General features: G+C 43.5%; 1 protein-coding gene across 1 annotated transcript; it reads right to left on the bottom strand.

Annotated features, from left to right (window-relative positions):
- ngfb (nerve growth factor b (beta polypeptide)) lies at positions 1-26,517 on the bottom strand. The gene is made up of 3 exons (XM_024428428.2): positions 26,347-26,517; positions 6,209-6,352; positions 1-2,598 (listed from the first exon to the last, which is right to left on the bottom strand). Exon 3 carries the CDS (start codon positions 2,584-2,586, stop codon positions 1,972-1,974), a length of 615 nt encoding a protein of 204 aa, XP_024284196.1. The 5' UTR covers positions 2,587-2,598; positions 6,209-6,352; positions 26,347-26,517; the 3' UTR covers positions 1-1,971.
- Positions 26,518-27,498: the final 981 nt, after the last annotated feature.

Below are 27,498 nucleotides of genomic sequence, written 5' to 3'. Positions count from 1 at the left end.
CAGTGGAATAAAAATGCATTTTAGTGTGAATTTGAAAATAAGCACTGTAGGCCTACTATTCATCCAAATACAGTTTTAATAGTAGATGTGGGAGACTGGGAGTTGCAATCGAGACAGCATGGGTCCAAAATAGTAGTTTCAGATACATATAACTAGCCAATACGTCCTTGGTCGATAGTTTGTCTGCATTCTTCACCACAATGTCACTTAGGTTATGTAAACAAAAACATCACCTCTACTTCCTCTGGAATTAACAGAACAAGGGCTCTGAAAACGACTAATGCTGGTCTGCTCTTATATTTCTGGCTTTGGGATCAAAGTATACTGTCTAACTATGACTTCTGTAAACTCTCAGACTGTAGATCCGTGTTCTTCAGTCCTAGTCCCAGGAAACCCACAGGTGTGCATATGTTTGTTCCAGCCAATGAGTACACTTGATTCAACTACACTGTTAGAAAAAAGGGTTTCAAAAGAATAATTGTTTTTGTTTCAATGTAGAAACATTTTGGAATCCATGTAGAACCTTCTGTGGGAAGGGTTCTATGTGGAACCATAATGGTTCTACTTGGAACCAAAAGTGTTCTACCTGGAACCAACAAGGGTTCTTCAACGGGTTCTTTTATGGGGACAACTGAAGAACCCTTTTAGGTTCTAGATAGCACCTTTTTTTCTAAGAGCGTAATCATGGGCTTCCTGATTAGTTGAATACATTGAACCAGCTGTGTTAGCACTGGGCTGAATTTTTTTTTTCCATGAGTAAGTTCTGAATAAATGCATATGCCACACATAATAAATGATAAATGAAATACATATGCAACATACATTAAATACATCATTATCCGTGCAAACATAATATACAATGCATAAATTTACAACAAGTCAGACCATGTGGGTCTTTTCAGGCTTGGGGTTGAAGACCAGTGCCGTAGCTCGCTTCACAGATGTGACCTCATTGCCCTGTGGTTAACCTGACCTTTATTAGTGTTTACACCCGACCTGCCCAGGTCCTGGGGTCACAGCCAGGAGGTGGATGGATGGCTATCCAGCTGAGTGTTTGGGCTATGGAAATGCTCTACGCAGCCAGGAGAAGATTCCAATCCCTTGATTTCGACCACCTAGCCAGGACTGCTGGACCACATTAAAAGTGTGTGAGGGACGCTGTGTGCGGGGAGTTTCCCGAAAGCAGTGGTCTGTGTCAGTATTGTATTTGCGTTTAGTCATGGGTGAAAAAGCTAAATATGGGAGAAATTAAAGTGCTACTTCAGCTACGGAGCTAACGCGAAACCTTTCAAGGGTGATGAACATGACACACACCTTCTAAAAATAAAAAGTCAAATAAAAAGTGGCAAAAATATGTTTCCTGGGGTGAGTTTCCTAAAGGCTTCGTAGCTAACAAGGACCTTAGCTATTCTCTACATGTTATTTCTTTCCATGATGCAAACGGATTGAGGCATTTAGGAAAGTCAGCCCGTGGAGAGAAATGTTATCCACAGGGACTTTTTATTTTAGGTATGGCTTGTTCATCCGCCTTGAAATTGCTCAATTGGAAAAAACAGAACTGAATTTGTTCTGGAGTAAAAGAGATACATCTCAGAGAAGCCATGAGCCAAATGCTGACCAAAGGACCTCAAAGTGAGGCTGTATGTGGTCCCTGTGACAGCCACCACACAGACAAAAACGCCAAACAACATGCAGTGCATGTACTGAGGTGTTTAATAAATAACAATATCAACAACAAAACAACAACAACAAGTGATAAAGAAATGGTTGGTTTATATACTTGCAGTCCTCATAATCAATAATTTACTTTGTGCAGACGGCTAGGTGAGGGCTGTAGTGGGGCAGAGTCTCAGAGCACTTCAGTGGGTAGGTGGTGGGGGGTTGGGACTGCAGTACTGCAGTGACCATATGATAGTACCAAGTGGTCCTGTCGTCAGTACTGAAGTGACCACATGACCCGTGAGAGTACGGTCACTGTCGCCAGGACTTTCGGCTAAGCACACAGACACAGGCCACGTTGATGCGGATCAGTCTCCAGGCCACCAGGTTTTTGAAGGAAGTCAGCGCCCGCACAAAAGTGTGCGAGTTGGTGCAGTAGGAGTTCCAGTGTCGCCCATCGATGCCCAGGCAGCCAGTGCTGCCTCCACGTGCGCCACGGCACGTGGTCTCAAAAAAGTACTGCTTTTTCTTCACGTTGTTAATGTTCACGTCCGGGAGCACCTCCACCTCGTTGCCAGATATATCCGTGGCCTTGGTCTTGTTGCCTACCCAGACGCTGATGCTCTCACACACAGAGTACACCCCCCGGTGCTTCGGCTGACCAACCCTGCGCCTTGCCCTGCTGGCCCCGGACCCCTGGCGTCCCATGGGCTCCGTGTCGGGCGGCTGGGCACTGAAGAGAACGCGGGGCGAGCGGTAGCGTCGCTTGGTGAACAGTTTGGGATCCACAGTGGGGGCAGAGTTAGGGGTCCTTTTGGGGGCAGGGCCTTGCTGCTGAGCGGAGACCGGGGGGCAGAAGTCCCCTCCCATGGTGGCCACTGCCTGGGCACTGACCATGAGGAGCAGGACCAGCATGGACGACCTCATGGACTCACACACCTGGCGGGATCAAACACACACACACAGACATCAACATCAGGGATCAAATACACACACAGACATCAACATTAGGGATCAAATCCTGTTCAAGAATTGTAGAAACTGAATTTGGATTCCCGCTTCCATCATCATCCATCATAGAGCATACAGACAGGTGGTTTCAAAATAGGTGAGGGACTTTGTCATATTCATCCATAGAGAAAGGTAGTTTGAGGATTATAATGTGTGACACTTGTTAGAGTGTGGGCTCAGTGTGATGGCAGTACTGTGCAGGGATGGAGAGATACAACAACAGCTGTGTCATTGTCAGGTTACTGGTAATGGCAGCTCGCACAATATGCTTTACACAATACATACTGTGCAGCAAGAAAAACATGTTTACTCTTGTGGTGGGTGTGGAAAAAAATCAAATCACCTTTTATTTGTCCCATGCGCCGAATACAATACAACATTTCACCTTACAGTGAAATGCTTACGTATGAGCCCCAAAGCAACAATGCAGTTAAAAAAAATATGGATAAGAATATGAAATAAAAGAAAAAAGTAATTAAAGAGCAGCAGTAAAATTACAATAGTGAGAATATATACAGGGGGATACCAGTACAGAGTACTGGTAAGGGGGCACTGGTTAGTTAATTATGTACATATAGGCAGAGTTATTAAAGTGACTATGCGTAGATGATAACAACAGAGAAAAGCAGCAGTGTAAAAAAGGGAGGGGCAAAGCAAATAGTCAGGGTAGACATTTGATTAGATGTTCAGGAGTCTTATGGCTTGAGGGTAGAAGCTGTTTATAGAAGCCTCTTGGACTTCGACTTGGCACTCCGGTACCGCTTGTCGTGCGGGAGCAGAGAGAACAGTCTATGACTAGGGTGGCTGGAGTCTTTGACAATGTTTAGGTCCTTCCTCTGACGCTGCCTTGTATAGAGGTCCCGGATGGCAAGAAGCTTGGCCCCAGTGATGTACTGGGCCGTTCGCCCTGCCCTCTGTAGTACCTTGTGGTAGGAGGCCGATTAGTTGCCATACGAGGCAGTGATGCAATCAGTCAGGATGCTCTCGATGGTGCAGCTGTAGAACCTTTTGAGGATCTGAGGACCCATGCCAAATCTTTTCAGTCTCCTGAGGGGAATAGGTTTTGTCGTGCCCTCTTGGTGTGCTTGGACCATGTTAGTTTGTTGGTGATGTGGACACCAAGGAACTTGAAGCTCTGAACCTGCTCCACTGCAGCCCCGTTGATGAGAATGGGGGTGTGCTCAGTCTCTTTTTCCCTGTAGTCCACAATCATCTCCTTTGTTTTGATCACGTTGAGGGAGAGGTTGTTGTCCTGGCACCACACGGCCAGGTCTCTGACCTCCTCCCTATAGGCTGTCTCAGTGCTGTCGGTGATCAGGCCTACCACTGTTGTGTCATCTGCAAATTTAATGATGTGTTGGAGTCATGCCTGGCCGTGTAGTCATGAATGAACAGGGAGTACAGGAGGGGATTGAGCACGCACCCCTGAGGGGTCCCTGTGTTGAGGATCAGCATGGCGGATGTGTTGTTACCTACCCTTACCACCTGGGGGTGGCCCGTCAGGAAGTCCAGTATCCATTTGCAGAGGGAGGTGTTTAGTCCCAGGTTCCTTAGCTTATTGATGAGCTTTGAGGGCACTATGGTGTTGAACGCTGAGCTGTAGTCAATGAATAGCATTCTCACTTAGGTGTTCCTTTTGTCCAGGTGGGAAAGTGCAATGTGGAGTGCAATAGAGATTGCATCTTCTGTGGATCTGTTGGGGTGGTATGCAAAATGGAGTGGGTCTAGGGTTTCTGGAATAAAGGTGTTGATGTGAGCCATGACCAGCCTTTCAAAGCACTTCATGGCTACAGAAATGAGTGCTATGGGTCAGTAGTCATTTAGGCATGGTACCTTAGTGTTCTTGGGCACAGGCACTATGGTGGTCTGCTTAAAACCTGTTGGTATTACAGACTCGGAGAAGGAGAGGTTTGAAATGTCAGTGAAGACACCAGTTGGTCAGCACATGCTCGCAGTACACATCCTGGTAATCTGTCTGGCCCTGCGGCCTTGTGAATGTTGACATGTTTAAAAGTCTTACATCGGCTGCGGAGAGCTTGATCACACAGTCTTCCGGAACAGCTGGTGCTCTCATGCATGTTTCAGTGTTATTTGCCTCGAAGCGAGCATAGAAGTAGTTTAGCATGTCTGGTAGGCTTGTGTCACTGGGCAGCTCTCGGCTGTTCTTCCCTTTGTTGTCTGTAATGGTTTGCAAGCCCTGCCACATTCGACGAGCGTCAGAGCCCGTGTTGTACGATTCGATCTTAGTCCTGTATTGATGCTTTGCCTGTTTGATGGTTCGTCTGAGGGCATAGCGGGATTTCTTATTAGCTTCTGGGTTAGAGTCCCGCTCCTTGAAAGTGGCAGCTCTAGCCTTTAGTTCAGTGCAGATGTTGCCTGTAATCCATGGCTTCTGGTTGGGGTATGTACGTACGATCACTGTGGGGATGACATCATCAATGCACTTATTGATGAAGCCAATGACTGATGTGGTGTACTCCTCAATGCCATCGGAGGAATCCCGGAACATATTCTAGTCTGTGCTTAGCAAAACAGTTATGTAGCTTAGTATCTGCTTCATCTAACCACTTTTTTATTGATCTAGTCACTGGTGCTTCTTGCTTTAATTTTTGCTTATAAGCAGGAATCGGGAGGTTAGAATTATGGTCAGATTTGCCAAATGGGGGGCGAGGGAGAGCTATGTGTGGAGTAAAGGTAGTCTAGAGTTTTTTTCCCTCTGGTTGGACATTTAACATGCTGATAGACATTTGGTAAAACAGATTTCCCTGTACTAAAGTCCCCGGCTACTAGGAGCGTTGCCTCTGAGTGAACGATTTCTTGTTTGCTTATGGCGGAATATAGCTCATTCAATGCTGTCTTAGTGCCAGCCTCAGTCTGTGGTGGTATGTAAACAGCTACTAAAATACAGATGAAAACTCTCTAGGTAGATAGTGTGGTCTATAGCTTATTATGAGATACTCTACTTCAGGCGAGCAATAGCTCGAGATTTCCTTAGATATCGTGCACCAGCAGTTATTTACAAAAATATATAGTCCGCCGCCCCTTATCTTACCAGACGCCACTGTTCTATCCTGCCAGAACAGCGTATAACTAGCCAGCTGTATGTTGACAGTGTCGTCGTTCAGCCACGACTCCGTGAAGCATAAGATATAACAGTTTTGAATGTCCCGTTGGTAGTTTAATCTTCTGCGAAGGTCATCGATTTTACACTCCAAAGATTGCATGTTTGCTAGCAAAATGGATGGAAGTGGGGGTTTATTCGATCGCCTATGAACACGCCTTCTCCGGCATCATTTTACACCAAAAAAAATGAAAGCAGCATTACAGTGTGTTGTATTCTAACTCTACACCAGGAGTTCTTATAGTGACCTGACCAGGAAAAACTCTGTAAACAGGTGACCCTTTTTGAGATTGTGACCCGCGCAGAAATCTTCACTGATTTTTGCATGTCACTACTCTCACGTAAACCTTTATGAAAATAAAATTATTCAAATTTGAATTGGATTCAATATATATAAAAAAATCTTGTTCAGCTCACCTGTGCAGTGTTTCCGCGTGAAGTGTGGCCCCTGGCGGGGCGGGCTCCTAGAGCACGTGTTCAGAGCAGACTGCCTTCCAGGTTTCTGCCATCAGGACTGTCTGTCTGGCTCTCTATGGCCCCCAGCTTGGCTCTGGCACCTGCCTATGGCGAGAGAGAAAGACACAAATAACCTGAGGAAGGCATGCATCCAAAGCACACGGTTTTAACAACAACAAATTATTTCTAAAGCCAACGTCAACGGTCCTGCCAAAAGTTGCGGAATATCTTCAGCTTACTCTTTCAGTGTTCATGCACCTTGGTTGGAAAGTGGGGTAGCCACAGTATTATTTCCCCTCTGCGCTGTGGTGTGTCATGCAGAGGGTTTGTAAAGCAGCCCATCAAGCCACTCTAAACACACTGACATGGGAGAGGGATGGCCAAAGAGCGCCAGTGTAATATACTCGTTACATACCAGTACACACACGTGATACACAGGACCTGTGGGATTCATTGTACAGTATGGAACCCACAGGTTTGAACAAAATATTGCTATTCAATCAATCCACAGTGAGACATAATAACACATATTCCTCACATGCAGCTGAGGTGATATACTGTCTGTATTAGTGTTTCCATGTGTGGTTTCCCATATGAAAACTATAAACTAGATTTGGGTCTTAGTGCATTAAACTCAATGACTTTGCCACAGCCATTTTTCTCATAGATCTGTGAACAGAACACTAAACCCTCTCTCGGTATTGCTCTCCCAGGAATCTCCAAAACATTCCAGTGTAATCCCTCTACCCCCTCTCGCAGAGGCAGCATTGTAAGGACAGTGGATAACCATTTGGGCAGAGAGAAAGACTTAGCTCCTCACCAAATAGCTCTTCTCCAACAACACCTTGTTACTGTCACACAGTCTGACTGCTACTATAAATCAACCACATAGAACACACAGTTTCATCCACAGAATCATCCCAACATAATAATTGAGAACACACCACACCAGACAGTCTTTCTCCTGAAGTTAGACAAATGGATGGATGAAGAAGCAATGAACTTAGCAGAGCTGCTCGTAGTATACACTCAGAGAATATCTACAGAATACAGTTTTGAGCTGTAAGTTCCTCATCATAGTCACAGCCAACAGGCCTAGAAGAAGGGAGAACGAAATCATATCGTTTGTCAGCCCAATTGCCTTGAACCTTGCCAGATGTCTATCAACACTCTCAGAAAAAAAGGTGCTATCTCGAGCCTAAAATGCTGTCCACATAAGAGAACCCATTGAAGAACCCTTTTTGGTTCCAGGTAGAACCCTTTCCACAGAGAGTTCTCCATGGAAGCCAAAAGGGTTCTAGCTGAAACCAAAAAGGTGTCTCCTATGGGGACAGCCGAAGAAACCCTTTTAGAACTCTTTTTTTAAAGTGTAGTGTACTGCATATAAAAGCCGTGTTTGTCTTTCTCTCAGGGAAAGACACATTTTCCAAACTAATATGGAACTCTAAATAAAAGAATCCAAAACATCCTGCTTGTTTTCAGTTACATAACCTTCCAAGAATCTTTGAGACCAGTTACTTTGTACCATGACCACTATATTATTTAAGACTCTGTGGAAGGCACTGTGTGGTTTTTAACGAGTTTACATTGAATATACATGTATGCAATGACAAAAAAAATTGCAGCGTCACTGTCAAGTGCAATTACACCCAGTAATCGATATGGTCTGTTAGTTCAGAATAGCGCGGCCCACCCACAACTACTGACCTACAACTCATTAGCTCTAATGGAGTCAGTCCATTTAATGAATTCCGTCTGGCATGACTGACAACCAGACCTCGGCGACACAGACAATCCACCGTCTGCCACACGGGAACACCCCCCTCCCAGAAAACGTTGGCTTCATTTATATGGTAAAAGTCACACAGTGCCTCTGGTAACCTGAGCCTGTCTGCCCGGCCCCCATTCAAAGCCGTCCGGCGTAGAGGGAGCTGTGGCCCCGGTGACTTTATCTGAGGGCCACCTCTGGGCTTTGAATGACATGCTGCTCAGTGCGTTGCCGTGGGCATTCTTGCGAAACTGCTCACAGCAGGAATGAAGCATAGCATTGTGCTGGCCTAGAGCCTGAAATAGCAGGGCTCGGGGGGGGACAAAGAACAGGAGAGAGATATGGATACTGGGAATAGTTTGGTCTTTACATTGTAGAATAACTGTAGTTACCGTAGATAGTTTTATGCTGTGTGAGACTCTTTTTTTAATCTGCCTTTATTCAAAGTGACTCATAGAGAGATGCTGCAATGCTTCATGAAGGTTTAGCAGATGCTAGACCAAATGTGTTATCCTAATCAATGAATCAATCTACGCTACCATTCAAAAGTTTGGGGTCACTAAGAAATGTCCTTGTTTTTGAAAGAAAAGCACATTTGTTGTCCATTAAAATAACATCAAATTGATCAGAAATACAGTGCAGACATTGTTAATGTTGTAAATTACTTTTGTAGCTGGAAACGGCTAATTTTTAATGGAATATCTACATAGGGGTACAGAGGCCAATTATCAGCAACCATCACTCCTGTCTTCCAATGGCACACTGTGTAAGCTAAGTTCATCAAGTTTATCATTTTAAAAGGATAACTGATTATTAGAAAACCCTTTTGCAATTATGTTAGCAGAACTGAAAACTGTTGTTTTCTAGGCAGAGTTCCTCTGTCCAGTGTCTGTGTTCTTTTGCCCATCTTAATCTTTTCTTTTTATTGGCCAGTCTGAGATGTGGCTTTTTCTTTGCAACTCTGCCTAGAAGGCCAGCATCCCAGAGTCGCCTCTTCACTGTTGACATTGAGACTGGTGTTTTGCAGGTACTATTTAATGAAGCTGCCAGTTGGTTACTACACGATTCCTTATGTGTTATTTCATAGTTTTGATGTCTTCACTATTATTCTACAATGAAAATAGTGAAACAATCCAAAGGGGTGAGTAGTTATTACACTCACTGTAGGTATTTAGATCATCATATGACTGTTTTGTTCCTGGGTCATCTCAGAAAATGCAATTAGCGGGAGATGATAAGGATGAATTTCAAGCAAGAATGGTATGTTGTCATACAGTAGAAGGTTTCACCTTTAAGGAGTTGATGCAAAACACATTAGCTCAACTGAAGCCCTGATTTGGAAGGCTACATTTATTCCTGCTCCAGCGTGAACAGTCTAAGAAGTATAGTAGCATGCAATTGAAGCATTCCGTTTCCCATTTTCTTGACAACATTCTTGTTTGATCTAGTTGGGGGGGGTGTATTACTGTTATCACGTGATAACTTTGTGGGAAATCATCTTAAATATGACAATTCCAGAGATTGAAATTGGCAGGCTGTTTTGATTCACTGCAGATGTGTGGGAGTGGAGGAAGGAGGCTGTCGCCTAGGCCTGCTGAAAGCCAAAGAGGACCTGTAGTAATCAACTGCAGGACGGCTCTGTGTTCCCAGCACACTTGCTCTGACTGTAGTGTTGTGGAAGGGGGATGTAGTCCAGTGTATCTGCTGATCTCACAGATTGAGCCATCACTTACTATTCCATTCAGAATACCAAGAACTCAAAATCAACAAACGGGATTGTGAAGGGGCTGTGTCTACCTGGAGATAATGTGCAGAGCGTGTGTTAGAAATTCCTGCAAAGACGGTGTTTAGAAATGTCTGGAAAGAGAATGTAGAGACGTCTCCGCCAGTGAAACGGGTTTGCATTCTGCTGTTGTGATTTCTGCAATAAAATAAAAGTTTGATGTAATATTGAGAATCCGGTAGACCCCCCCCAAAAAAAAAAAAAAAAGAGACATCAGAATAAACACTTTTATCTTTCCTTCCGCCATTCGTCCTTAAATGTTTCTGTGTTGAAAACATAATTCACCAAGAAAGAAAAAAGTTCAAGCAGGAAGGTACCGTAAACTTGTATGGAGCTGGAGTTTAACTAGGACAGTTTCATTAGTCACTGATGGCTGTGTTTGGTCTCTGTGCCTGGAGGGAACACAGCGGACCCTTGTCTCTGTACACACTGTCACTTCATACACATTATCCTCACTTAAACACATCTGTCAAAAAGAAGACAGCCATTCCTGTGAACTACAACCACCACAAAATAATACTGAGCAAAACGCATGAAAGGCTTTGTTTTTCCGCTGTAAATTATATATTAAAACTAGATGGTAAAGATTCAAAGATCAGCATTGATTTCTCCATTCAATATGATGTCTTCCTGTCCGATCCCGATCCCTGGGTAGGAGAGGTGTTGGTAAGCAACATTGTAGCAATTGTCTAGCACATTGTTCTGCTCACTTAAACAAAGAGCCTGAAATATTTTGTCGACCTGAATTGGTCAACGTGATCCAGTTTAAACTAATGGAAAGAGTCTTAGCAGGAATAACATCGATCTTATATCATTCCAATGAAGTGATGTCCACGAAGTAGGCCTAGAAAAGGCAAACAAGGATACGATGAAATTGTGTTCCTGGGTTAACATTACAGTTCACAGACACAAAGGACCAATTCAGCTATTATAGGACAGATTATCACACAGATTAAACGTTCTGCGCGACCCATGTATCAATACTTGGGAGATGATTTTACCTTGATCGTAGTCTGTCCCAAAGCATCCACACCTGGCCACTGAAATAACATGTCCTTGGATGTAGTTAGAGAATAAATGTGTCAATGAACAAAACATTTTGATACAGGCCTCACATCTGGCATACCCTACAAAACATTGAAGAGAACGCTTTTGAGTGCATCTCACAGCCAATAATGCATTGTACAGTGTTTAGCTTGGACCAATGGCAGCCAGCAGGCCACTTTTGGCTCGTTCAAGTCCATCTAGCTCACAATGTTTTGCTGTGAAATTACGGAGGCTCCGTCTGTTTACACCGCTGTTTCATCGGTTTGTGTGTAGCTGTGGCTCTACTTGTCAGTCAGTCGGCGGGGCTCAAAGCCTCTGCCTCAGATTGCATGTTGCTTTATGACTGCCAGCCGTGTCAGGATGAAAGCATTGTGTTTGTTATGGTCTTTCTCCCCCAGAGTTGCAGAATGTGTTAAATGGCACTGCTCTATTTCAAAGGTAAGCCAAGAGCCCCCCCAAAAAAAAAAACCACGAGTTTCAGTACCTTCGTGCTGTGTGGCCCTCTCATGTTTCCGGTTCTGGGTTAGAGACCACATTAGTGAGGGGCAATGAAGTGAGCAATCGCGGCCCTGTTGTAACTTTGCAAAGGGCAGATCATCTGAGCAGATGTTCAGATTTACATTATGTCCCTTGGCACTGTATACAACTGTCTGCGGTTCCTCTAAATATTGAAATTAGATCCCAAGTTTAGATGGCATACATAAATCTAGTCACGCAGAATATCAGAGATGATTGCCCCTCTGCAAGTAAAATAAACTTGATTTAACGCTTGCGATATACAACATTTTCTCTGGTGTGTGCAATTTGACATGAACTGACCCTCCTTCACCAGTCTGGGCTCAGGGTTCTTAAGAGGGACCTCTCCATGTAACGGCGTTAGAGGCTGTGTAGTGTATCCATCCATCTGACTCGTATCGGAAAAGCTGCCAACAGACTAGAAGAAACATCTTTCCCCCTAGAAAAAAAATATCCAGCCTCCAACTGTCAGTGACAGTCTTACTGTGCACGAATCACACCACGGTCTATTTAGAATGTACTTTACTAAAAATGTATGCAGTAAGTAACAAATGTCAACATACTAGGCTCACCCATTCTGAGAATGCGTCCTCTAATGAGCAATTGTTTCCCGCAATCCATTCATTTGGTAAGGCGCAACAGCTGGATATCAGCTGTTGTCAAACACACGTGGGTCTGAAAAGAGGATTCTCCTTCTCAATAGCATGCAGCGAATTCATACTAGATTTTAAAAAAATAATTAGCATGACATCATTGCATTTAAAGCATACTCAGTTTCAGTGTTGGGGAGTAGTGAACTACATGTAGATCAGCTAGTAATTTAACTACAATGAACAAAACTATAAACGCAACATGAAAAGTGTTGGTCCCATGTTTTGTGATCTGAAATAAAAGATCCCAAAATTTTTCCATGCGCACAAAAAGCTTATTTCTCTCCAAATTTTTTGAACCAATTTTTTTACACCCTGTTAGTGAACATTTCTCCTTTGCCAAGATAATCCATCCACCTGACAGGTGTGGCATATCAAGAAGCTGATTAAACAGCATGATCATTATACAGGTGCACCTTGTGCTTGGGACAATAAAAGCCCACTCTAAAATGTTCAGTTTTGTCAAACAACACGATGCTGTAGACGTGTCAAGTTTTGAGGGAGCATGCAATTGGCATACTGACTGCAGGAATGTCCACCAGAGCTGTTGCCAGAGAATTTAATATTACATTTTTCTACCATAAGCTGCCTCCAACGTCATTTTAGAGAATTTGGCAGTACGTCAAACCGGCCTCACAACCGCAGACCACGTGTATGAAGTCGTGTGGGCGAGTGGTTTGCTGATGACAAAGTTGTGAACAGAGTACCCCATTGTGGCGGTGGGGTTATGCTATGGGAAGGCATAAGCTACGGACAATGAACACAATTGCATTTTCTCATTGGAAATTTGAATGCACAGATATACCGTGACGAGATCCTGGAGGCCCATTGTCATGCCATTCATCTGCCAACATCACCTCATGTTTCTGCATGATAATTGTTGCAAGGACAGTAAACAATTCCTGGAAGCTGAAAATGTCCCAGTTCTTTCACGGTCTGCATACTCACCAGACATGTCACCCATTGAGCACGTTTGGGATTCTCTGGATCGACATGTATGACAGCGTGTTCCAGTTCCCGCCAATATCTAGCAACTTCGGACAGTCATTGAAGTGGAGCGGGAAAAACATTCAACTGGCCACAATCAACAGCCTGATCAACTCTATGCGGAGGAGATCTGTGGCACTGCATGAGGAAAATTGTGGTCACACCAGATACTGACTGGTTTTCTGATCTACGCCCCTATCTTTTTTAAGGTATATGTGACCAACAGATGCATATCTGTATTCCCAGTCATGTGATATCCATAGATTTGGGCCTAATGAATTTATTTCAGTTGACTGATTTCCTTATATGAACTGTAACTCAGTAAAATCATTGAAATTGTTTCTTCTTGCATTCATATTTTGGATCAGTATACATTTTGCAGTAGCTTGGTGGTAGTTGAACTAAATTCAAATCTAGGTAGTGTGTTCAGTAGTTGATTACTGTTTTTCCATGTAGCAGTGTAGCTAACCACTCGAACTACACACTACTTTTTTTGTCAAAAGAAAACAAACTATGGGTGAAGTAGGCAATAATTGCCTTTCTTTTTAGGTACCAGATCTGCCTTATTCTCCCTTGAAACATATTTTGTGTGTTTAATAGGCTAAATAACACATTATGTTAACATATGACTCCAAATTGATCTGTCCTTGAAATTTGTAGTCTATGACATTTCAGTTTGACACATTTTCACCAAGCAATTTATATGTAATGAACAATTCTTTCAAAGTACATTTAGTTCAGTAAACTATATTTTTTTAAGGGTAGCTTGAATGTAGCTTAACTTCTTCCAGTTTGAAGTAATTGGTAGCTTGGTAAACTATATTTTCAGTTTTTTTTCCCAGTTTTCGATGTTTCATGTTCTACAATTTTTTTTTTTTTCGCATTTCCAAACAGCCTACTGTTTAGGATACAATTAAGGGTATCCGGACATGGCCAATCATCTTGAAAGGTTCACCCAAAAATCAATGACAAATGTTTGCCTTTGGACAAAGGAACAAGAGAACTGACTACCTGAGACATTGAATTCCGATTTAGAGTAATAATTGAGACTCACGTCGTTTGTGACATAGTCAGCATGGTGTTAATGTGCAACCAATGATGGTTCAACACTTCATTGCCTTCCCACCTACCCCCTTGTTGATCATTAATACATGAGCTATTCCTTCAAGTGTGTCTTATTGCCTACAGAGAATGTAGAGGTGAGGTACAGAGTCTGCGCTTCAAATCATTCTGCACGACCTTAAGAGGCTAAACTGTTTACAGTAATATTATCCAATTAGGACTTCATTGGTTCCCTTCCATTTTAAATGGAAAGTTGGATTTTGTTTATCCTCTCGCTGACCTTCATTTAGCCTCTTAACTTGTCCAATGTTATTGTACTGTTTTTTCCATGACGATTAAAGATGGATTCTGCATTAGGGGAAACCGTGCAACTGTCCACTCCAGCACCTTTGTTAATGTCTTTGTTTTGTGGACGAAACGAAGGTGTGGGCGTTGAGCAGTGTGGTAAAACAATTAGCAGTACATATTCTGCTGTTCTATCACATGTGCAATGATGTCCGAGGGACAAAAAACAATGTTTGTTGTTTCCTGTAACTTCTTAGTTGGTGTAATATCCCAAACGGATATGACAGTTTCACCATTAAGGATTCCAGCTTTAAAGGGTAGGGTTTATTAACAAAAATTACACATCTAAACAAATTGCATAGTAGATCTACACGCACAGTTGAAGTCGGAAGTTTACATACACCTTAGCCAAATACATTTAAAGTCCGTTTTTCACAATTCCTGACATTTAATCCTAGTAAATATTCCCTGTCTTAGGTCAGTCAGGATGACCACTTTATTTTAAGAATGTGAAATGTCAGAATAATAGCAGAGAGAGAGATTTTTTTCAGCTTTTATTTCTTTCATCACATTCCCAGTGCGTCAGAGGTTTACATACACTCAATTAGTATTTGGTAGCATTGCCTTTAAATTGTTTAACATGGGTCAAATGTTTCGGGTAGCATTCCACAAGCTTCCCACAAAAGTTGGCTGAATTTTGACCTATTCCTGCTGACAGAGCTGGTGTAACTGAGTCAGGTTTGTAGGCCTCCTTGCTCGCACATGCTTTTTCAGTCCTGCCCACAATTATTTTATGGGATTGAGGTCAGGGCTTTGTGATGGCCACTCCAATACCTTGACTTTGCTGTCCTTAATTTTAACACAACTTTGGATGTATGCTTGGGGTCAATTGGAAGACCGATTTGCGACCAAACTTTAACTTCCTGACTGACGTCTTGAGATGTTGCTTCAATATATCCACATAATTTTCCATTATGCCATATATTTTGTGAAGTGCAGCAAAGCACCCCCACAACATGATGCTGCCACTGCCTTGCTTCACTGTTGGGATGGTGCTCTTCGGCTTGCAAGCCGCCCCCTTTTCCCTCCAAACATAACAATGGTCATTATGGCCAAACAGTTCTATTTTGTTTCTTTAGACCAGAGGACATTTCTCCAAAAAGCACAATCTTTGTCCCCATGTGCAGTTGCAAACCATCTGGCTTTTTTTATGGAGGTTTTGGAGCAGTGGCTTCTTTCTTGCTGAGCGGCCTTTCAGGTTATGTCGATATAGAACTCGTTTTACTGTGGATATAGATACTTTTGTACCTGTTTCCTCCAACATCTTCATAAGGTCCTTTGCTGTTGTTCTGGGTTTGATTTGTACTTTTCACATCAAAGTATGTTCGTCTCTAGGAGACCGAACGCGTCTCCTTCTTCAGCGGTATGACGGCTGCGTGGTCCCATGGTGTTTATGCTTGTGAGTAGAGCTCCGAGACAGGATTGTGTAAAGGCACAAATCTGGGGAAAGGTACCAAAAGATTTCGGCAGCATTGAAGGTCCCCAAGAACACAGTGGCTTCTATCATTCTTAAATGGAAGAAGTTTGGAACCATCAAGACTCTTCCTAACTGAGCAATCAGGGAAGAAGGGCCTTGGTCAGGGAGGTGACCAAGAACCCGATAGTCACTCTTACAGAGCTCCAGTGTTCCTCTGTGGAGATGGGAGAACCTTCCAGAAGGACAACCATCTCAGCAGCACTCCCCCAATCAGGCCTTTTGGGTAGAGTGGCCAGACAGAAGTCACTCCTCAGTAAAAGCCACATGACAACCCTCTTGGAGGCACCTAAAGACACTCAGACCAAGAGAAACAAGATTCTCTGGTCTGAAACCAAGATATAACTCTTTGGCCTGAATGCGTCTGGAGAAAACATGACACCATCCCAACGGTGAAGCATGGTCGTGGCAGCATCATGCTGTGGGGATGTTTTTCAGCTGCAGGGACTGGGAGACTAGTCAGGATTGAGCGAAAGATAAACAGAGCAAAGTACAGAGAGATCTTTGATAATAACCTGCTCCAGAGCACTCAGGACCTCAGACTGGGGCAAAGGTTCACATTCCAACAGGACAACAATCCTAAACTCACAGCCAAGATAATGCAGAAGTGTCTTTTGGACATTATTTTTTATGTTTAATACATTCGCAAAAATGTCTAAAAACCTGTTTTTGCTTTGTCATTGTGGGGCATTGTGTGTTGATTGATGAGGGAAAATAATGTTTTAATCCATTTTAGAATAAAGCTGTAATGTAACAAAATGTGGGAAAAGTGAAGGGGTCTGAATGCTTTCCGAATGCATTGTATCCCTGGGCATGTGTGCCAAATTTAAATCACTCAAATCAACAGGGTCAAACAGATCAAGAGATATAAACATGTGCCCTTTATAGCGCCACCATGAGGTCAATATGAATGTTCTTGCATATGTTGAGTCTTGACAGTGTTTGCCACATGTGAATCAAATTTTGCTACAATACAAATATCCTTGACAGATTTTTGTATTAATGTGCAAGACCACTCCCATGTGAACTTTTAGATGACACATATCAATGTTTTTGCAGATCGGTCATTCGGTCCCAGAAGAGTACCATTATTTCAAAATGGCAGAAAATCCATCATGGCGGACCTTATGGGTCCCTGAGGCAAATGTGTTCCTTATGAGGAGAGGGACTTATGTAGCGAATGTCGTGACTTTAGGTCAAATGGGTTCAGCGGCTTTACCTTTCAAAATGTGTTAAAAACTGGGTGGTTTGAGCTCTGAATGTTGATTGGTTGAAAACCGTGGTATATCAGACCGTATACCACGGAAATGACAAAACATGTATTTTTACTTTCCTAAATACATTGGTAACCAGTTTATAATAGCAATAAGGCACCTCTGGGGTTTGTGGTATATGGCCAATATACCACGGCTACAACTGTATCCAGGCATTCCGCGTTGAGTCGTGCTTAAGAACAGCCCTTAGGTGTGGTATATTGGCCATATACCACACCCCCTCAGGCCTTATTGGTTAATTATAGTGCCACCATCTGAACAATCAGTGTAATTTTGTAAATGCCAGATCTCTATTGCAAGATGCATCATTCACCCAAGTTTTGTCAAAATCGGGCCAGTTCTGTCTGAGATATCACGTGTGACTAATGTACGAACCAACGTATAAACGAACAGAGACAGATCCACAGTTCCCTCCCCGATTGTGTGGGACAAAAATATATATATTTTTATAGTCAGAAGGACTCCAGATTAGGTGTTATCCAGACTAGGTTGCCTCTGCCAGGAGGCTGAAAACTTGGCCACAAGTGGATCTTCCAGCAAGATAATAACCCCAAGCACAAAATCCACAAATAAATTGTAAATTGACCCCAAAATCAACATTTTGCAATGGCCACCTCAACCCCATAGAAAACCTGTGGTTTGAATTGAACAGGGCAGTCCATAAGCGCAGACCAAAGGATATCAAGGATCTGGAAATATTCTATATGGAGGAATGGTCTACGATTCCTCCAAATATGTTCTATAATCTCATAAAATCTTTTAGAAAAAGGCTCAGTGCCGTGCTGGTATTGAAAACAGTGGTGCCAATAATTTTGAGACCTATATTTTACAGAATTTTTTGTGTCACTTGTTATTAACCAAAATGTTGTTCTCTGAACAGTATAGTATAATATAATACAATTTTATGAGCATGCGACAGCTCAGTATTTGTATTCTTTCTTTATTTGATCTCATCTTTATCAAGAGGGCCAATAAATTGGGATGTGACTGTATGAAAGCAAACTAACATAGTCTGTCTATGGTTCTTCTCAACCCAATGCAACACATACAGGGTCTGCTACAGAGCTCTTTGCTCTTTTGTGCTTTACTTAGACTTTCTCTTTCGATTTCCATAATCAGAATTACAGTTTTTGTGCTCCCACAACTGCACCTACTGGCTTGATACTGTCATGCCCTGGCCATAGAGAAGCTTTTATTCTCTATTTTGTTTAGGCCAGGGTGTGACTAGGGTGGGCATTCTAGTTTCTTTATTTCTATGTTTCTCTGTGTTGGCCTGGTATGGTTCTCAATCAGGGACAGATGTCTATCGTTGCCTCTGATTTGGAATCATACTTAGGCAGCCTTTTTTCCTTTCGCATTTGTGGGTTGTTGATTTTGTTAGTGGCATTGTTGCCCAAGTTAAGCTTCATGGTCATTTCCTTGTTTTATTGGCTTCATTCATTAAAAATAAAATAAATGTACGCTCATCACACTGCGCTTTGGCCCGGTAATTTCCAGGAAGACGTCAGTGACAGAACTACCCACCACAAACGGACCAAGCGGCGTGGCCAGGAGGAGCAGCGCTTTCTGGAGGAATGGACATGGGAGGAGATATTGAAAGGCAAGGGACCCTGGGCACAGGCTGGTGAATATCGCCGTCCTAAGGAGGAGCTAGAAGCAACAAAGGCGGAACGGCGACAGTACGAGGAGTTGGCGCAGCGGAGCAAGCACGAGAGGCAGCCCCCAAAATAATTTGGGGGGGCCCACGGGGAGAGTGGCAGAGTCAGGGTATAGACCTGAGCCAACTCCCCATTCTTACCATAAGGGGCATGGTACTGGTCAGGCACCGTGTTATGCGGTAAAGCGCACAGTGTCTCCAGTGCGCTCTCATAGCCCAGTACGCTATATGCCAGCTCTCCGCAAGTGCCACGCTAGAGTGGGCATCCAGCCAGGGCAGATTGTGGCAGCTCAGCGTGCTTGGTCTCCGGTGCGCCGTTACGGCCCAAGATATCCTGCACCTGCTCTGCGCACTGTGTCTCAGGTGCGCTGTGACTGCTCAGTGCGTCCTATGCCTGCGCTCCACCCGTGCCGGGCTAAAGTGGGCATTCTGCCAAGAGCAGAAGTGCAAGTGTTAAGCACCAGATCTCCAGTGCTCCCCCACAGCCCGGTTCGACCTGTGCCTGCGCTCTGGAGGTGCCGGGCTAAAGTGGGCATTCAGTCTGGAAGAGTGGTTCCAGAGATAAGCACCAGATCTCCAGTGCTCCCCCACAGCCCGGTTCATCCTGTGCCTCCTCCAAGGACCAGGCCTTCAGTAGGTCTCCCCAGCCTGGTGAATCCTGTGCCTCCTCCAAGGACCAGGCCTCCAGTATGTCTCCCCAGCCTGGTGAGTCCTGTGCCTGCTCCATGGGCCAGTCCGGGGCCCGCAACGAGGATCCCCAGTCCGGGGCTCGCAACGAGGGTCCCCAGTCCGGGGCCCACAATGAGGCACCACCAAAGTGGGGGGAGCCAGAGGCAGAGTGGGGTCTACGTCCCGCACCAGAGCCGCCGCCGTAAGGGATGCCCACCCGGACCCTGTCACGCCCTGGCCATAGAGAGGTTTTTATTCTCTATTTTGGTTAGGCCAGGGTGTGACTAGGGTGAGCATTCTAGTTTCTTTATTTCTATGTTTTTTTGTTTCTAGGTGTTGGCAGGGTATGGTCCTCAATCAGGGACAGCTGTCTATCATTGTCTCTGATTGGGAATCATACTTAGGCAGCCTTTTTTCATTTCGCATTTGTGGGTAGTTGACTTTGTTAGTGGCATTGTAGCCCAAGTTAAGCTTCACGGTCGTGTCCTTGTTTTGTTGGAGACATTCATTAAAAATAAAATAAATGTACGCTCATCAAGCTGCGCTTTGGTCCGGTCATTTCCAGGAAGATGTCCGTGACAGATACAAGGTAAGTTATTACAGCGGTAGACTCAGGTAGAAGATTTGTGTTATGTCGACTAAAGTGTGGCCAGGCATTCTAGTGCTGTAGATTTTTGTCTTCAAAATATGATATTTTGAAGGGTTAGGGTTTATTGTTTTCACTATATATTTATTGTTTTCACTATATATTTTACCTCTTGGGGATGTTATTCGAAAACATAATGTTAACTTTCACTGCTATGCGGATGACCCACAGCTGTACATTTCAATGAAACATGGTGAAGCCCCAAAATTGCCCTTGCTAGAAGCATGTGTTTCAGACATAAGGAAGTGGATGGCTGCAAACTTTCTACTTTTAAACTTGGACAAAACAGAGATGCTTGTTCTAGGTCCCAAGAAACAAAGAGATCTTCTGTTGAATCTGACAATTAATCTTAATGGTTGTACAGTCGTCTCAAATAAAACTGTGAAGGACCTCGGCGTTACTCTGGACCCTGATCTCTCTTTTGAAGAACATATCAAGACCATTTCAAGGACAGCTTTTTTCCATCTACGTAACATTGCAAAAATCAGAAACTTTCTGTCCAAAAATGATGCAGAAAAATTAATCCATGCTTTTGTCACTTCTAGGTTAGACTACTGAAATGCTCTACTTTCCGGCTACCCGGATAAAGCACTAAATAAACTTCAGTTGGTGCTAAATACGGCTGCTAGAATCCTGACTAGAACCAAAAAATTTGATCATATTACTCCAGTGCTAGCCTCTCTACACTGGCTTCCTGTCAAAGCAAGGGCTGATTTCAAGGTTTTACTGCTAACCTACAAAGCATTACATGGGCTTGCTCCTACCTATCTCTCTGATTTGGTCCTGCCGTACATACCTACACGTACGCTACGGTCACAAGACGCAGGCCACCTAATTGTCCCTAGAATTTCTAAGCAAACAGCTGGAGGCAGGGCTTTCTCCTATAGAGCTCCATTTTTATGGAACGGTCTGCCTACCCATGTCAGAGACGCAAACTCGGTCTCAACCTTTAAGTCCTTACTGAAGACTTATCTCTTCAGTGGGTCATATGATTGAGTGTAGTCTGGCCCAGGAGTGGGAAGGTGAACGGAAAGGCTCTGGAGCAACGAACCGCCCTTGCTGTCTCTGCCTGGCCGGTTCCCCTCTTCCCACTGGGATTCTCTGCCTCTAACCCTATTACAGGGGCTGAGTCACTGGCTTACTGGGGCTCTCTCATGCCGTCCCTGGTAGGGGTGCGTCACCTGAGTGGGTTGATTCACTGATGTGGTCATCCTGTCTTGGTTGGCGCCCCCCCCCGTGGGTTGTGCCATGGCGGAGATCTTTGTGGGCTATACTCAGCCTTGTCTCAGGATGTGAAGTTGGTGGTTGAAGATATCCCTCTAGTGGTGTGGGGGCTGTCCTTTGGCAAAGTGGGTTGTGTTATATCCTTCCTGTTTGGCCCTGTCTGGGGGTGTCCTCGGATGGGGCCACAGTGTCTCCTGACCCCTCCTGTCTCAGCCTCCAATATTTATGCTGCAGTAGTTAATGTGTCGGGGGGCTAGGGTCAGTTTGTTATATCTGGAGTACCTCTCCTGTCCTATTCGGTGTCCTGTGTGAATCTAAGTGTGCGTTCTCTAATTCTATCTTTCTCTCTCTCGGAGGAGGAGGACCTGAGCCCTAGGACCATGCCCCAGGACTACCTGACATGATGACTCCTTGCTGTCCCCAGTCCACCTGGCCGTGCTGCTGCTCCAGTTTCAACTGTTCTGCCTTATTATTATTCGACCATGCTGGTCATTTATGAACATTTGAACATCTTGGCCATGTTCTGTTATAATCTCCACCCGGCACAGCCAGAAGAGGACTGGCCACCCCACATAGCCTGGTTCCTCTCTAGGTTTCTTCCTAGGTTTTGGCCTTTCTAGGGAGTTTTTCCTAGCCAACGTGCTTCTACACCTGCATTGCTTGCTGTTTGGTGTTTTAGGCTGGGTTTCTGTACAGCACTTTGAGATATCAGCTGATGTATGAAGGGCTATATAAATAAATTTGATTTGATTTAACTTCAATGTGTTTTTCATATGATTTAAATCGGTTCATTCTTGTTTGGCAGTAATGACATTTATTGAAAGTTAAGCAAATGTGACATTTGCAATCTGTGATATAGACGGAATAGATTTGCAGTATAAACACAATCTTATATTTACTTTTGATTGAAAATGCCTCATGCGCTGAAGCATATTACTTTAATGAGTAGGGCGATCTCACGTCTGGGAGTCCAGGCCCACCCACCCACCCACCTGTGGAACAGATTGTTTGGCAGATGAACCGGACCATAGGGTCAAATAGCTGTAGACTTCCTGAGTGCACTGCAACCCCACAGCAATGCAACTCTGTTCATACCAGATGAGGAGAGACAAAAGAGGAGTAAAGAGAGCGGGCCAGCAGTCAAATAGGGGTGCTTAGATTTGTCCTGTTTCATACATGTACAAATATGCTCCAATATATATAATATAAATCTAATATTTCTCCCCTGTGCCCTCTCCGGTTTGAACTTCTACTAGTAATCCTGGGGATCAGTCAGAGGAACGCCTGGGGGCTTTGGTTCGCACCGTGAAACCCCTCCAGCAAGCAGGGAAGGATTATCTGTCCCTAGGGACCTGTTTTCAAGCCCTTCACACTGTCAACTCTGAGAGACATACTGTGTCAGGTGAGACTAACCACTGTAAAACACCTTCCCTAAAACCAAACACCTCACGTAATACCTCAGGATAAGAGACTCAAAAAGGAGTGGCCGAAAGGCGATTGGGCTGGAAAAGTATTGTATTTAAGCCACAAAAGAACTTGCTGTGTGTACAGGTAAGATTTGGAAGTAAGTTGGATTTGCACAGACCCCAAAGAGCAGGAAAATGCAGGGAGGTTTGGGAGTGTTTTCCCTTATTAGCAGTGATAATAGCACTGATACAGTGCCCATCTCCCATTCAGATGATGCATGGAATTTGCTATTGTTACATTTTCTGTGTTGACAGCCTCTACTGAGAGAACGGATGATGATGAGTGTGATAAAAAGGAAAGCATCTCTGGTCTGATGAACTGCATACAGTTCGTCTAGCTCTTGCAAAAATTAAACATCTGTAAGTTGTGTGCTGTCTAGCTCTTGCGAAATTAAACATCTGTATGTTGTGTGCTGTATAGTTGAGGCCCACCCGTTATAAATATCCCGAAATATATCTGTTTATTTGGAATCCAGCAAACACACAAGTTTATTTCCACAAGTGCCTGTGCGTATCCCAATGCTGTGATAGTTACCACTTTTATGGTATTTAAATAATAACGTTATTAATTCTATGTTAAAATATCTAATGTGGTAGAATAATTTGCGCTGTACAAACAACAGGATGAACAGGAATTACATTTACTCTCACGGATGGCCAACAATACCTATCTGAAAGCCACGCCTCCAGTCTTTCCGATATGACCAGGTGGAAAGTGATGATGTCTGAGAAGCTGGTGTTTGGAGGATATATTGGCACGGGTGCTGTTAGGCTCTCGAGACAAAGCCGTGCCAATATATATTCTTCAAACACCGGCTTTTATGGCATTAGCACTTTTATTCAATTTATTCGTACTATTTCATCCTTCCACAACATATAGTCTCGGCACACATCTAGGGTTCCTACCCAAGCCGGCTGGTCGTTCGTTCTATCGGTTTGGTTGCTAGAGACGCGACCCAGTCATTCAGTCTTTTTGTTCTTCATCTATGGACGCGGCTACGGCTTACTTACAGTCACTTCAAAAAGTGCAGCCAGAATAACAGCAAAGCATTTGTATTTCTTCAAGCTGTTCTCTAGCGGCATTTATTTGGATATATCCATAACAATGAGCTAATGAGGTGTGATTTCGCCTGGCATACGTGCTCACTCGCCTTGACACTGTTGCTCAGAGAAGCTAGCCAACAACATAGCTAACACAATCACTTCAATTTGAAGCTGGAAAGACTGCAAACTAGCTGCACTGAGTTTCGTTTTACCTTGTTTGCAAATATCCATAAAAATTATGCCAGCTTATTCATGATTTCGACTGACTGAGAAACGCTGCATGCCTGTCTCTCTGTCTCGCCCTGACACATTCATTACTGTGGCACAGCTGGAGATCGAATTTGAGTATTGAAACAATGTTGCAAATGTTGGAGAGACTGACATCAAGGTTTATACAAATCTCCGCTGTTGAAAACTAAATGTTAGTATAAAAGAAATGTGAGATAATATCTAGATGCTTTTTATAGTGGAGATAAAGTGTGTGGCTGGGCTGATGAGACAGTGAACTGTGCAATCTGATGGAACAGCGTAAGTACACATTTTAACGTCATAGATTTAACCGGTGGCAACTTGTGGACTAGACACCGGCTGGAATGCGCTTTTAACCAATCAGCATTCAGGATTAGATCCACTCGTTGTATAAAGCGCAATAACCCAGCATCAACAACCCAACTTAAAGAAAACAATGGGTTGTCTGTTACCCAACTGGCAGAGTCAAAATAACCCAATGTGTGTTCTGTCCAATATTTACCTGAATTGGGTTGTTTTTAACCCAGCAACCTTTAGAGTGCAGGACATTTGAGCACTGCAGAGAGGTAAACATTTAGTACAGCTGCTCTCTTGTTTCCGGCAGCCCCTCAGAATTCCACAATAGGGGTCAATTCCATTTGTCGTTTGGCACCCTCCATTCCCTCCTCTCACTCCAAAACAACTAACTCTGTGATCTCTATGTAAGTGCCATTTGAGTGACAGCTCTTTGAAGGGGAGTGAACATAGGCCTTGGGGGGATACCTCAGTGTATCTCAACAACTCCTTTGAGTGGAGATAACATGTGAAATTCATGTCTGAACATAAATGTTAAAGTCTATAAAATTCAAATTGCTAACTGAATTAATTAAATTTAATAGAAGAAAACAAAGCAGAAAATGACTAGCTTTTGGAGTAGTGCCTAGCAGTCCATGGAGAGAGAGAGAGAGAGAGAGAGAGAGAGAGAGAGAGAGAGAGAGAGAGAGAGAGAGAGAGAGAGAGAGAGAGAGAGAGAGAGAGAGAGAGAGAGAGAGAGAGAGAGAGAGAGAGAGAGAGAGAGAGAGAGAGAGAGAGAGAGAGAGAGAGAGAGAGAGATGGGTATCTGAGTACAGCTGTAACCTGAGGAGCAAGAGGCTGGGTTTCGAGGCTGGGCTATGAGTGACAACTCTCCCTTAGGGAAAAGATGAGATGGTAGCATCCCATTCAACCACGGGCTTCAATCTCTACCTCTACCACATCTCTGCTGAGACCTCAACCAGGCAGCCTGGTGAAGGCCAGTACGGGGCTGAAACACCTAGGTAAGAATTTACTATAAGAGCCAAGGACCTTACATGTTATGTTCAGAGGCGTTTAGCTCTGGCTGCCAAAACAGCCAAATACTCCATCGAAACGTGACTCGATTCTCAATTGTTTTACGTTTCTAAAAGCATGAAGCCCTCTACCTTCATATCACATCAATAGTTTCACGAATACTAAACTGTACTTACTGTACACTGTTTCAACCAGTTTTAACACAGTTGCAGACAACAGTTTTTTTTCAGTTACACTACGTTTGTGGTGCCCTTTCTTCCGTTTCACACAGGTGTTCGGGGATGCAGATAGCTAATTAGCACAGGCCTCTATCTTGCGTCTGTTTTCCATAAACAACCACTGTAACATGGAAATATGGCCACGTGGGGACCTTAACCCTGCAAAGGTGTGTAGTAATTAAACCTTAAGTTTTTTTTAAACGATTATTTGCTGAAATAAAAGTTAAGTTCCATATGCTTCCAAAACTATATTGCATGTGAGGCGATTTTGCATTTAGAAAGAGCTTCAGGGCTCTGTCAGAGAGTTGGACAGCTGTTCTCAGCCAGCAAACAGCCTCGTGAATAGACAGTCTATGAATGAGCTAGGTGTATATTTAAAAAAAAAAATGGTACCCTCTCCCAGTCACTTCAGGGAGACCAGACCACTGACAGAGAAAGTTTTGGCATGCAAGCAAGTACAATCATAAAGACGTAATAAATTGATTTGGTACACAGAAGATGAAGGTATTTGACTAATTGCAAGAGCTTTATCTGGTTGTAATAAGTTGAACAGCATACTTGAATGTTCAATAGCAATGTTTTTTTCTCTGAAAAGGTCAGGTCAAATAATTTTCAACCTTTTTCTTTTTACACAATGTATGAGTAAGTATGTTTCCCAATGTGGCTTTACAACACAGCAGCAGAGTGGCTGAACTTGTGTAAAGTCTCCTACCTCTTCACAAGTGGATGTCCCAACCAATACTGAGTTATATTCCAGTGTGCGTGTTATTCCACAGGTTTATCTCCACAAGTCGGGTCTCAAAAGGCCCAGTTCCTTCTCATTGAGTGAAGACAATCCAGTCAGCCTCTTGTACTTGTTTGGAAATTGACCGTTCTGAAACGTTATAGTCAGAAGAGTCCCAGTGCCAGTGCCTCCTTTCAGCTGAGGAGGGCTGCAGGTCCTAGTGCCTGGCTGCCTGGCCCTGCCACTATATCGCTTTCATGATCAATGCTGTAGACAATCACCTTTAATGTGTAGTTTATAGTATCTGATTATGAAGCACACACTTTTATGTGATGTCAAAACAGGATCTTATTGGGAAAAAAGTAACAAGTCTCTTACAACACAGCATTCACGGACCAGAACAATACAATGCTTTGCAGACAATGTTAATATCAGTGTGTGTGTCCAATGCTAATTTCCCTGGGTTAACTCCCTGTACATTCATAGAGGTAAAACAGGCTGGGATTGAAAAGTGACCAGTTGACAATAGTCATGTAATTGGGTTAAGATGGCAGTGTGTAGCCTAGAGGTTAGAGTGTTGGGTCAGTAACTGAAAGGTTGCTAGATCGAATCCCTGAGCTGACAAGGTAAAAAATCTGTAGTTCTTCGCTTGAACAAGGCAGTTAACCCACTGTTCCTAGGCCGTCATTGTAAATAAGAATTTGCTATTAACTGACTTGTCTTGTTAAATAAAAAATACTTGTTGAATTGCCATGATGCCCAGTCCCCTTTAGTGACCAGCAGCCTCGCTGGCACTGAGTTTGCTTCAGAATAACCATGCACACTGCACGTGTAAAACAAAAAACAGCCTTATTCTAAAATGTATAAAAAACTTTTTTCCTCATCAATCTAGAGACACTACCCCACATTGACAAAGTGAAAACACTTTTTTTTATGTTTGCAAATTTATAGAAAATAAAACACAGAAATAGCTCATTTACATAACTATTCAAGCCCTTTGCTATTAGACTCGAAATTGAGCTCAGGTGCATCCTGCTTCCATTGATCATCCTTGATGTTACCCGAGATGTTTCTTCAAGTTGATTGGAGTTCACCTGTGGTGAATTAAATTGATTGAAGATGAGCTGAAAAGGCACACAC

Source organism: Oncorhynchus tshawytscha, unplaced genomic scaffold (genome assembly GCF_018296145.1).
Source record: "Oncorhynchus tshawytscha isolate Ot180627B unplaced genomic scaffold, Otsh_v2.0 Un_contig_1824_pilon_pilon, whole genome shotgun sequence".
NCBI lineage: Eukaryota > Metazoa > Chordata > Actinopteri > Salmoniformes > Salmonidae > Oncorhynchus > Oncorhynchus tshawytscha.
Note: the sequence above shows the minus strand (reverse complement) of the source record. Positions and strands in the feature narration are given on the sequence as shown.

Bases quoted from the DNA above. Each gene is read 5' to 3' on its own strand.
- ngfb (XM_024428428.2), bottom strand. From the start codon at position 2,586: ATGAGGTCGTCCATGCTGGTCCTGCTCCTCATGGTCAGTGCCCAGGCA.